Below are 13,823 nucleotides of genomic sequence, written 5' to 3'. Positions count from 1 at the left end.
TAAGTTCAAAATTTCGGTGTTTTCATATTACTTGAGAGTAACTGGTTTTCCTTTTGAAAAGTTACGGTTTTTAATGAGTTTTGTAATTCAACTTTTACTTGCCTAGTCAGAAAATGAAATAAATTCAAAATTAAGTTCAAAATTTCGGTGTTTTCATATTACTTGAGAGTAACTAGTTTTCCTTTTGAAAAGTTATGGTTTTTAATAAGTTTTGTAATTCAACTTTTGCTTGCAAAGTTGTGGTTTTTGATATGTCTTGTAATTTATCTTTTACTTTCTTGAAGTTAATTTTTATCTTTGGTCAAAAATTGTTTAGTGTAATTCGGTAATTGTAAGAAATCTGCTGATTTTACGTATTAGACACTGTATGCTTCAATAGATGAATACAGTAGTGTGTTATATTCAATGTTGTCAAATTTCCCAGCTATTCTGTTGACTTCTAACTAGAATTTTGGACATGCTGTATATTGCGGTAGATGAAAAAGTTTGATAGTTCCACTCAGTTAAACGGTGGAATGTTTTAATTCAAAATATAGACGCATAAAGAATATTGGAGGAACTATTCTTTGACTTTTTTAACTTTTATTAGAATCGCGATAACTGTACGATATGTTTTTTCGACAAAACTCACATTTCACCATAAATATCCAAAAATACGAATATTTTGATTCATTTCTAATGATAAACTCAATCTTTCTACCAAATTTCAGCTCCGCGAGAACTTTTTTTTTTGTTTACTACATTATTTGACTGTACTATTATCGTATTAGTAAATCTAAGCGGTTCTATCTTCTCTACTTCACTCTTTAATTCATGTAACTCCTTTTTATTAGGATCAACCGGCCAGCAACAAGCAAATTTGTGGCTTTGAAATTATAATTCACTTCGTAGCCACGTTAGTATCAAACTTTAATGTCATCTAGATTTCTATTTCGCATAATTAACATTATGCTTATAAGTATAATTATGTTGTTAGTATTCAAAGTAAGAACAGTTGAAATTTATTAAATAATAGCTCAATAAATTATAATAAGTGAGTACTAACAACTTTCAACAGCAGACAAATGTTTGATACTTGATAGTAACATTATTTCCTTTATTAATACATCCGATATAGGTTGATCCATACTTTAAATGTTTGTCATATTTATATAAAAACACACCATTTCATATATTTATTGTTTAGGGGCTGTATGTTCTCAGATGACTGAGAGAACTAAACATCCGAAGTAGCCTACGTGACGTCGCCACGAAGCTTGTTGGCATTTCAGAAGTTGCTATCAGTTTGAACCTTGGTGAATCGCTAGCAGCCAAATAATATAATGGATATAAAGTAAAATATTAAGTTTCTATTGGAGCAAAAGAATGTAATGATGATTGTTGATGTTGTAAACAGTGCTAGATCAAGTTTATTTACTTTTTAAAAAGAGGTTTATTAAGGAAAATTCAAATTTATAACTTCCAAATCTTTATCAACCCGTTTTTAAGATAACACAGTATTTAATGAGGATGCGTGTTAGCACAAAAAGTTAAATTTTTTTGTACGTTAGATCCACAAATTGACAAACCTTTTTGCAGTAAAAAGCCTTTGGCCAGTACAAGGGAAGAATCAATTTCATGCAATAAGCTAATTTTAGTACGGCTTCTATTTTTGCTCAGTGCTCTATTAACTCTTCTAGCATATCTACATCCATATCTTCTGCACAAATTAGTTTTTCTATCACCTACGTTATCAAAAAAGTTTAGAAAAAAATAGAGGAAGCTCAGCTATATCAAGAAAAACAATAAATAATTTTATATTGAGTATGAGACTTTTTTTTTATCTTTTCTCATTTTCTTATGATCTCTATAAGAATGATATATTTTGTCAAACGAATTAACAGCTCGGATCTATTCGACAATATTTTCATGCTTTGAAATATTCGGTAGAACCCTAAGAAAATAACCAACAATGACTTCCAAATTTCCTTCATATGCAGAGTAATGCGTCGCTTTGAGTCGCAAAACGTAACTCCATGGTACCAAATTTTACAGTAGACTCAAAAAACTTGACGATAAGAAAAATAGAATGAAGACTCAACCTCTTTATTTGACAAAGGATAGAAATAATGGTCAGGTAGTGCGGTTAGCTCGAACACAATGACGGTCTCCAGTTGCCAGTTTTTCTATTAAGACTTTTAAATTACTCTTCAAGAGTTTTCCTTCAAGATGCCCACAGGAATGATCTATAGAATGGCATCAAAATGTTAATATAAGAAATAAATGGAGTTACGTGGTTTGCGATTAGGCTTTTGTCTACGGTCCTATCCGAACTCACAGTTACGTCCTATGTAGAAAGTATGAAACGGAAGATGCCTGTCCACTTTTCTCCTGTTTTCGGACCAGTAATAACCATTGTGCAATTGAAATAACATTGTCATGTCTCCTAAAGTTATTTCATTTTCTTCTAAAGAAAAAATATTCAATTGGGACATTTGATGTATTGTATGAAAATATGCGACAGGACGATATAGTTTTCTTCAATTACTTTCTTATGTCCACAAGTCCATTTTTTTGCTGTGTCGCTTAGTAATGAGTCAAGGAATGATTAAAAGAAGAGGACTAGAAGTCAGAGCAGAAACAAAGAAAAACCAAGGAAGACCTGGATGAAATAAATCGAAAAAGTGATTGAGAATGGAGGGAAGAATGCATGAGGTACTACCAAAAACAAAAGATGGAAAGAGATGGAAATGGTAAAGAAAAACAACTGCATGAGACAGACTCTGTCGTCTTAGAAGCTTAAGGGTAGATAGACATAAGGGTTAAGTTAAAAATAGGGGTTTTTATAAGGTTATATATGAAATTTTCTAGTTTAATTGAAGTAGAAAAACGGTACATGGCAGAAAGTCGGTTCATACCACCTCTTTCAGAATGTAATGATTTTCCTTTTATATTCTAACATTTGCTTGAAAATTTATATTAATTTTTCAAAAAGATAAATAAACTGTAAAAACAAAAACTAATTATTTTCTCGACATAATAATTTTGGCACTCTGCCTTATATTTATTTCAAATCTTCGTATATACAATTAATATTTATACAGGGTATTTCTAATTTTCCAAAGGAGGTGAGAGACTAAACAATTAGGATAATGATCAAGATTATTCTAAGTGAAAATTCCAGATGGGACGAGTACCCATATAAGGCTGTGACGCATTTAGTTAATCAGTCACCCTTATCAAGTGAAAAGAGTGAGAATTTTTCGCAGAGTGCATCCAACATTAAATTTCGATATTCTTCGATCAAATATGAGAAAAAAGAGAGTAGAAATTTTGTTATACTAAAGACTCGCCGTTATTTCGTACGATCAATAATAATCTCCTGAGTTTTGTTGCACCTATTTATACACCCTGTATTTATATACCCTTCGTCTATTCAACTTACTTTTGATAAGTTTGATAGAAATCGATATTTATTATTGAGATAAACCACTTTACAGTCAAAACATTCGTAATATATGGAAAATAAAAAAAAAATATTTTATTTGGTGGTTTAAATTTAGAGCAGAATTTAAAGTTTACGTCAATGTTAGAAAAACCAGAACAGAACACATGTTCGTTATCGATAAAAAATAAACGCAGATGTCTCTTGATTCACGTATTTATTAGTGCTTCAAACAAAATTCGTTAAAAATCAAACAAACACATAAACACTTACCGTCAGGTCCAACGAACTCTTGTAAATGTTTCGGTAATGCCTTGGCCTCCTTCAGTTTTTCACCGTCCATAATTAGTACCGGCGGTTCGTTTTGCTCTTGTTCTACAATCTCTTTTTCTTTATCTAAACTTTTCACTTTTTCCAATTTTCCTTCTTGTTGTTTTTGTTTAACTTTATTCATAAATTCGTCTTCTATTTGAATCGGGTGTATAATTTCTTTTTTCGGCGTTGTTTTTTTTTCTTCATTAATATCTTTGGAAGAAGTGACTTTGATTATTTTGTGCTGTTTTCTATCCTCCCTTTCGGCGAATTTATCCATATATTCTTCAAACATTTGTTGACGGAAATATTCCGTCGGTATTAAAGGCATCGATGTTGGTCGTTTTTTGGATTCTGCGTAATCGCCTTTACGCGAAAAATTGTAATCTTCGACATGAAACTCTTTAGAGGAAATCATCTCGGAGTTTAATTTCCTTTTTTCTTCCTCCAACGCCTCTAATTGTCCCTGAATTTCTCTCTCTTTTTCTTGTATATACAGCATTTGTTTTTCGTAAATATCGTGAGGAAGCGACGTACGTCTCCTAGGCGCCGCTGGTATATTGAGATAATTTCTTAAGTTATTTTCGGGAATATCCGGAGCTGTGGTCAAATTGCTTTCACTCATACTTTTGTTCCGCGCTAAATTAAGCCATTCAGTTAAATCCTTAGCATTCAGTCGGGATTTAATCGCGTTTCGAGGTAAAGTAGCCAGGTGGCCGTCTTTGGGATCTTTTTCTACGAAATATATATAATCTTTATCGTTATTTGATGCAATTGGTTCTTCTCGAATTATCGAAAGAAGTCTACTGGAATTGTCCGATTGCTTTGTAGTGACAGTTATCTTTTTTTCTTCTTCACGAGAATTTATTCTGTTTACGAATTTTTCGTGGAGTTCTAATAGCTTTCCAGCTTCGTTTGATATTTGTTTAGTTTTATTTAAAACATCTTTTTGTTTAGGCGATACGCAAAGTAGCAAAGAAGGATCGTTCTCAGTTGGTATGCCGACCCAATCTTTGATAATTGGTATATTGATTGCTTTTCGACTCCCTTTATTTTCTTTATTCCTTCCGCTTTCCCAATCGATTTCTTGTTGAATTGGTATTATTCTTTCTTTAGTACCTTCTTTGTTATTAGATTTATCGCCGTTAATAATTTTAATTGGAATATTAATCTCTTTAATAGATTTTTTCATATTGACCTCTTGTTTATTCACGGCTTCTTCAGCTGTTCTACTTTCGTTTTCTTCGCCAACTTTTTTTATTGGTATTATCCTTTCTTTGGTATCTCCTTTTTTAATTAATTCATCATCAACAATAATTTCACTTGAAATATTAATTTCCTCACTAAATTTCTTCATATACATTTCTTTTCCACTCATTTTATTTCCGCTTTCCTGTTCCCTACTTATTTCTTGTTGAATCGGTATTATTCTTTCTTTAGGTTCTATTTTTTCACAAAACTTATCACTATTAATAATATCAATTGGAATAATAATTTCTTTACTACATTTCACCTCAGTACTTTTTATACATTGTTGTTCTATCGGTATTATCCTTTCTATTTTCTGCGATTTATCTCTATCAACTTCTTTATCGTTTTTTATAATAATATCTTCGACGTTGATTATATCTTCTGGTAATTTTTTGGGAGGTAAATGGACTGAAAGGTTATAAGAAAAAATATTATTGTTTGTTTGTTTTTTATCATCACACTGTGCTAAGTTAGGAGCTAATTTAGGTAAGACATAACTGGGTAAGGATTTGGTATAGGATTCTATGTATTTAGAGACGTCAGCTAGTTCTTCCAGTACTTCTTTTCCAAACGGTAATGCTAACAGGACTTTCAAACATATTTCTCTGAGTGTTAGAGCTTGGTAGTATTGTTTTTCTTCATTTTTAGATAATGAAATTACATCTGTTATTGAAGAATTTGATGGATTATATTTAGCTGTACATTGGGAGCTTTCTCTACTTGAACTACCGCTTCTAGAAGAAGAACTTGATCTAGATGGTGGTGGTGGGGTTATACTATTGGTATAGATAGTATTTTCATCGGGAAAGGACGAATGGTGTTTCTCTTGTAATAATTCCGAGGATTCCTCCTTCCTTGTTATATCAGTTATATGTATCGGAATAATATTTTTGGTAACTTTTGGAGATACGTTATCTGGTGTCGGTGGTGGTGTAAGTTGTGATGATAAATCGATAGTTATAGAAGATTCATTGTTATCGTTGAAAGTTTTGTTGCTTTTCAAGATAAATTGACAATGTGAAGATGATCGAGTTTCTAATCTTTCGTTTGGTGAATTTATTTCTTTATTTTCTTTTATTTCTACGTTATCGGTGTAATGAATACACTCGAGTTTCTGATCAGTTTCTTCATTTATTATAGTCTTTTCACTTAAATCTTCAACGCTACTATTATCATCAGATCCGATTACGTAACTATCACTACTGGCACTATCAATTTCCTCTGTAGAATCTGTTTCGGATGAAGTCAAATATACAATTTCAACTTCTTCAGCAGTTGCTTTTTCTTCAGTTTTAAATGAAGTGCTGCAAACCGATTCTGTTGCTGCAGGTATAGTTACCAATTTGGTATCAACTAATACTGCAGGTGCTTGTTCTATTGGAGGTAGATATTTCTTTCTCTCTCTATTTAATCGTGGTGGGACTTTTGGAGGTAGAACAGGTGTATCTTGTTCTGGAGTACCTTTTCTTAGGATGTGAGTTTTATTATTTTGCTCTTTATCACTGTCACGATCGCTAGATTCTTCGCTAATCACATCGAGATATCGCGGATTTTGATAAATTGGTAGAAAATATTCTTGTAGTTCAGCTTTCTTTTTGGCTTTTCGTTGTTTTAAAGAATCTATCGATTTTTTATCTATAACTTGATTTGCTGCTTCTAGAGGACCGTTTATCAAATTTAGACCTTCGAGGAAATCTCTGAGATTTTTTTCTTCTTCGGGAGACATGAGCGTTACTTGTTCGCTACTACAAACTTCCAAAGGTATTGTAGAACTACTTAGAGAACCGTGAATAGGCGGATCAGTATTTAAATCGGATATTTCTTCCCATTCGACTTCACTTTCAGATGCTTCTGATACTACTGCTTGGGTATCTTTATCTTCATTTTCGCTAACTTCAGATACTTCTTGTATTTTAACCATGTCGTCATCGTCTAAACTTCTACTTTTTATTGGTTTTGGGTTACTATTAATTGTATTTGTTTTATTTTCGGTAAGTTCAACAGGTGATTGAACGATATAATCTTGTTGAACAACATTTTTTATCTGATTACTTTCAGATTCGGTGGTTTCACTAATTGTACAATTTTGCTTATTTTTTTCAAGAGATTCTGTCTGTTTACGATTATTTTTTCGCCTTTGTCTTCGTCTTTTCGACTTTGAATTAACGTGACTATCCATGTTAGTATCTAAGTTTTGTTTGTCTATGTTGTCTTGGCTCGGGATACAGCTACATTTGCCTAGATACGTGAATTTCAAGTTCATAAATGGAGTGGAGGAGGAGGAAATGAAGATATACATTCTCGAAAGGTGCTTTCAAAATTCGTTTGGTGGTAAATTTTTATATAGAGTACTAACCAAAATATCGTAAACTTTAATATTTTCTGCAAAATTTTCATCGATAAAATATTTTAAAACTAATATCAAACGATCAATGGCACCAAAAAAATAGCTAAGTTATTTCTGGAGAATTGATATTATCGATACGAGGTATGACTAGTAAATAATGCGCTACAAATAATTGCAGCGTCTCTCTCTGATATAAACAAATCAGTATAGCCGTGGCATAAGAGTTTTTGTCTCATCGCAAGAACAATATATTAAAGAATTATGAAATTTCACTTGAAACTTGAAAAAATATGTAACTGAAACTCATTATTTACAAAGAGAAGCGTATGGCAGTTGTTTATCAGTCGTGGTTTGTCGGAAAAACGTTAATATATCAAAGAATTGTTGTGATATTTCTCTTGAAACTTGAGTCACCGAAACTTATAATTTATTGGGGGGCAGTGTTGCTAGCACGCAGATGTTTTACAGCATTTTAAGCGACGTACCAATTATAGAAAAGAAGTTATAAATGATTTAAAATTCATTCACGAGAAATTTTAGAATTTTAACATGTAAAAAGCCGTGTTCCAAAGTTTCAAACCAAGTTCACCATCTTGAAAGAGTTGACAGAAGACTTCCAGATTGTATGGATAGAAAATTAGTATACATAATCTAATAAAATCTATAAATTTGAAATAAAATATTTAATAGTCACAACTCGTATTGAATTGAATTTTATTTAAAAGAGAAATTGTATAAAAATATCGTGTTCTCTTGGTATGAAATTAGCAGCTTGGCAAACGAAATTTTTGACTATTATGTAATTTTAACTAATCCGCAAAAATGTTCATGTATATATCTGGAGTTATTATAAATAAAATCTACCAAAATACAATCATAATGTACAACCTTGAATCGATAGTATCAAACAATATTTCTATTTATAGTAGTTATTCACAAAACGTTGAAGCACCGTTCGAACTATTTAATAAAAAGGTGTAAGGACACAGCTGGTTAGCGATATATTGTTAAAATATTTGCGCACACTTATTTTTGCCACTAAATCACTTGTCACAAGCCACTAATAACACTCGGTATACGAGTAAATATGTGTTAAAGACCGGCGATTCAACAACTTGCCCGCAAAGTATTAGACGGAATCAATTGGAACGTGCAAATAAGTTGTCAAAAGTAATTTTTTTTAAAACATAGGCGTCGCAATAACGATTTTTACGTATTTAGTTACAATATTCCACGTGAGTTCGAGCTTGAAATTCAAATAGTACTAATATGGTTTCAGTTATACCGAATATGTTTCTCAATCGTTCAGTTGATTATCTGAACGCGATATACAATGTGTAGATTAAAAAAACAAATTCAGGGTTTGAGGAAAGGAAGTAAAATTAAGGATAGTTCACATGCGTTCTCTGTAGGGGAAAGTTTGGTGTTTTGAATTTGCCTCTAACAAGATTTAGTACGGTGAGTTCGATTACAGCGTCTATAATTTTCAACTGATTATAAATTTGTCCTTCCAAATATTTCTTCACAAATCCGTAAGTTAGATATTTGACGTTAAAGTCCTTTTTTTATTCAAAAATTAAATTCTTTACCGGGAAATTCGATCCCACTATGTTAGATGATGACTAACGTTTTTATTATACCAAATATATTTTTGATAATTTTTTGACTGTCCACTAAACCGTCGCTGCAGCTGTAATAGAACCTAGATTTTTCAAATATCCTGCCAGGAGGTTTTAACATGAGATGACTCTCGAAAGACTTCAAGAAGAAAGATTACCTGGGTTCAAAAAACACAAATCTTAACTATTATAAACAAAGTTGCTGGTTAGGTTAGGTCTTTTCCATATAAGCCGATTTTACGAACTTCCCTACGAGTTTGTTGTTGCGAATAAAAAGAAAATTCCTGCTTTATGGAAAAAAACTATCAGGTCTTTTGGAAATCGTGAGTCTACTAGTTTTTATAGCTTTTAAATGCGCTTTCTCGAGAAAAACTGAGACAGAAACCATCGGTTTGCAGCCGAAACAATTTAGAAAGTTTTTAAATAAAAAAAAAAAAAAACAAGTTGCCAAAAAAACTGCTAGAGAACGTATAAAACTGCTTGGGAAGTTATTGGGAACTGTTTATTCGATGTCGGAGCTTTCGCAGATATCGATGAATCCGATGAAGATTGTATTTCAAAAGTAAAAGATTTTGTATTGGTTCAAGTTAACACAAAAAGAGAAAATTTATTTTGTAAGTCAAGTAACGGAATTTGAAGAGATAAATTTTATGTAATTGGTTCACTTTTTAAGGAAGTACAAGGTTCAAGGTATTAGGGACAAAATTGTGAAGTTAATGTGAAGTAAATCCTTCCTACCATCCGTGGGTACCACAATTTCCGATAAATAGAATTGGTTAAATTTTTTTCCGCTATTTTGTATTGTTTTGAATGAATAGTTAAACATGAAAATAGAAAGAATCATATTAAGTCCTGTAACAATAAAAAAACTCTTTCTAAAGAAGGTATATATGACACCATCTCAGATCATTTCTTGCTAAATTAAAAAACAAAACAGTTCGGAAATATATGTTAGCATCTACTGCGTGCGATGGTTTAGTATTATCGTTTCAAATAGTCCATTTCTTTTTTTAAACTAAGTTTATAAAAAGATCAAAAAAAGATCGAATAAACAATGCTCTTGATACTTTGATATTAGGTTCCTTCCAACCATATCTGTAATACTATGTATGGACAGAAGCTGTTCCGACTAAGTAAGACAGAATGATAACGCTTTCTCTATCCTCCGAGGTTCCAGCTCGGTTCTGCGCATTCTCAAGCATGCGCAGTATACATAAAGAGTCTCGAACGAGAGAGAAAATACCAAATGTCCACATAGGTGCCTTCCTGTATAAGGTTAAGTGTAATCTTATCTTTCGAAAGTTGATAATGAACTGTATAAAACGCTTATCTGATATTTTCTCGACGATAATTTACTCACGTGGACAAACACAATATATTTTTTAGGTTTTTCATTAATTTTCATTCAAAATGTTGATCTTAAACTTGACATTAATTCCAGTAAAACTTTGAAGAAATGATTTTTTGTTTGAGGTATTGAAATATTTTATTGTTTACTTTGTTATCTTTTTTGTGTTTAAATAATACGTGAAATGGAATGTGAGATATCAATATTACTCTTCAAAACTCGTGAATGTTTATTTATACGTCTGCTGTATATTATTTATACAGGGTAATTCGTAAATGTACAATCATCATCATTATTGTGACGCCAATGTTTTATTTGATGTGGAAATAAAAACGGAAGTAAGCGATACTTTTAAGCCTTATATAAATATTATCACCACGTGTCTCGTATATAAAGTTTTCGTAAAATTTTACTAGTTACGAGGGTATAAGATAGTTAAGTATTACAACTTACCGTCTTCGGATAATACAGATGGACTGGACGGACTTATGGTACAGTTTGTATATGAAGATCTTTGTGAAGCTAGTGCATGATCTGACGATGTGTACTTCAGATCTTGAAAAGAAAATAAAGTTGATTTTCTAACGAGTAATTTTAAGCTACGATTCTTGGAAACGTAATTTTTAATATTAATTAGTAGTTAAACAGATAATATTATCTAATACTCGATTTATTGGTCAAACTCATTGACAACTTTCAAAATTTTCGGGTAGCCCCGCTTAAGATTGTGGATCCCCATATTTTGTGACCCCTGTCGAGTCTCCCATGGACCCCTGCTGGTCTAACTGGATCACGATATTAGACCTAGTTTTCCAATTTTCTCAACTCAACATTAGCTTCTTACATATATTTTAATTTAGTAATAAATATAAAATATGAAGAATTTCAACGTGATATAGTTTTTTGAATACGATATATAGTTTCAGGTTCCTAAAAACAAAAGAAAAAGATATTTTCATGACCAAATTTCAGTCACATAATGCGGAAATTAGCTGTTTGCTTCAATCAAGTAAATCATTTTTAGTAATGCATTTTGTAAAGTGCGAGCACACCCTTCGTAGGTTCTCAACCCTTATTTGAAACTACAGGACAATATAGAAAACACTAGAAAAAGAGAAAATTATTTCACCAATTTATGGAGAGAATACAACGTGAAATTTCTGCTCTATCCACTTTCTTTTGAGGATTACACTTTGAAGCTTAGTGAATCGAAGAAAAAGATTTTTGGTAGCTAGTACGATCCTACATACTGAAGGAGTGGGATCGATATTGAGCATCCTCATTGATCTTTGCGTCTTACTCACAATTTTACATACATCCATGCATCCACTTTTAAATAACAATAATTCGTTGTTGTTGATTACCTTCTTTTGTTAGAGTTGGTGATGATGAACTTGAAGAAGTCGATTTTTTTGTCACTAATAAGTCGCTGTGTGGTATGATGGTGGAGTCTGAAAAGAAAACAATCATGAAAACGTTAAATAAGTACTGTCCAGTTTTAATATATCATTTAAAGCTCCTTTTTATCTTTAACAAAAAGATTTTTTCTTCATTTTAAATATAATCACAACTATTCCTCACTTTGTTCAATTTATTATGTGTATTTGTAATAATATATTTCTCTAAATATTTACTGATCATTTGGATCTACTCTTTTGAATAATTCATATTAGTGACCTTCCAGCAAATGTATTCAAAGTATATGCAATTCACATTCTATCTTTATGAATAATATATTTTTATAAACTATATTAAATTAACTAATAACCGGTTAGAATTTTTACCAGTAAAAAGTGAAAGAATATTGAAAATAAAACTCTTTTCATTGAATCACTTTCTCATTATCGTTTCGCTAGTCTTGTATTCTCGTAGTTCTCACATTTCAAAATACTTTGGGTATTTAAATCGGTCTCAGAAGTACCCGCCCTGACCTACAGATAGCGGTAATTGCTTGAAAAATACCGATGTCTTAGAAAGTATACAGCATATGTTTCAAGTTTGAAGACGCCACGTTGTTTAGTATTTGTTTGGCAGCCATCAACAGTGAACGTTTCCAGAGAATTTGTAAACATGGAAAAAATTGGTCATTGTTGATACAATACTTTCATTTGAAAGGACTTTGCCCCGCCAATATAAAAGCTGAATTAGATTCTACTCTGGGTGAGGCTGGTTCTTCATTATCAATAGTAAAATATTGGATAGCAGAGTTTGAAAGAAACCGAACAATCGGCGAAGACCAGAAATGTTGAGGAAAATCCACAAAGCGATAGGCATTTTCAAGTTTTCGAGAAGGTTTAAAGATATGGGTCAATGCAATAAGCATCTCGATTTCAAAACATTCGTGAAACATTCGGGAAATTTGTGGGAATGTCCAGTCGCTAATCATAACCTTTCGGTTTACAGACCACAACTTGACGAAATCTGCATCGTAACTTGTAGACATACAAAAGTCAACGACTATAAACAATAACTAGACTAGAACAGCGATGATGCGCATTTCTAAACGAATGGGTGTGCAAAAAACAAACTATACTAATCTATATCAGATCTAAAAGAGCTCAATACCTACTGAAAAACTTTAGCTTGGATTTAGGATATGGTGGGCGCTGTAATAGGTCAATAATAATCAATTTCTTTTAGTCTTAATTTGATAATATTGAGACTAATATGTGGTCTTGAGAGGACGGCGCTAGGTGCTACTAAGCTCGTGCTACATTGGATATTCTGCACGGGCGATTTGAATCATTTTACGTGGAGATGATGTGGGGATTGAACCACAAACCCCAGCGACGTTCAAAGCCAGCATAACTTATGCTATCGGTCACAATCAAGAGAAATTGGAGACATCCAGAGAAGGCGCGATGTAATATTTCATCTATAGGTTTTTAAAACGATTCATATAACTGATACAGCTTTGTTTTCATTTTAAATTTGATGATAGAAAGTGATAATGAAAGATCCTGAACCATTTTTATATCTAACATGACCTCCGATTAAGAAAAAATAGCAACAATTCCAAAACTCTTTTATGTAATTCCAAATATTATCACCACTTGAGTTTGACGCGGTTCGTTAATTAATAAAAGCAAGTTTTTATAAAATTCTGAATGACATAATGAAATATTTTGTTGATTTATTATTACATAAAACGTGTTATTAAATTTTATCGCGTTTGTTTAGTAATTTTTATATTAGTAGCAAAGTATTCACTTTTATTACTAAAATACACAATTTCTTAATTTGACATTAATTACAACAAAACTAACATTGGGTAGCTATCACCAAATCGAAGATTCGGTTTAGGATATAACAGTTTTTATAGCACTAACCTTCATTTAAGTTTAATCTCAAATAACCATCACTGATCGCTTATACTTTACGCAAACAACAAACAGAAACTAATAGAAAATTGCATAAAGTCTTAACTGCGTTACAGCCTACGCGAAATTCCTTACAATGGCACCAATAAAATTAATTATGAAAATAATTGAACGAGGAAACGTGGAAACGCAAACCGCGGTT

The 13,823-nt window shown here is 31.9% G+C and overlaps 1 protein-coding gene across 16 annotated transcripts in view; it reads right to left on the bottom strand.

Moving 5' to 3' along the window:
• Positions 1-13,823, bottom strand: part of LOC130444871 (uncharacterized) — a 103,490-nt gene that overhangs the window by 62,515 nt on the left and 27,152 nt on the right. For 14 of the 16 annotated variants that reach the window (XM_056780196.1, XM_056780197.1, XM_056780195.1 and 11 more), the window contains 3 exons: positions 11,666-11,752; positions 10,755-10,856; positions 3,698-7,225 (listed from right to left, as the gene is read on the bottom strand). In XM_056780196.1, coding sequence (XP_056636174.1) covers positions 3,698-7,225; positions 10,755-10,856; positions 11,666-11,752 — 3,717 coding nt within the window. The remainder of the gene's footprint in view (positions 1-3,697; positions 7,226-10,754; positions 10,857-11,665; positions 11,753-13,823) is intronic. The other 2 variants (XM_056780209.1, XM_056780210.1) reach the window with 1 other exon arrangement.

The sequence above is a fragment of the Diorhabda sublineata genome, chromosome 6 (assembly GCF_026230105.1).
Source record: "Diorhabda sublineata isolate icDioSubl1.1 chromosome 6, icDioSubl1.1, whole genome shotgun sequence".
Taxonomy (NCBI): Eukaryota; Metazoa; Arthropoda; class Insecta; order Coleoptera; family Chrysomelidae; genus Diorhabda; species Diorhabda sublineata.
Note: the sequence above shows the minus strand (reverse complement) of the source record. Positions and strands in the feature narration are given on the sequence as shown.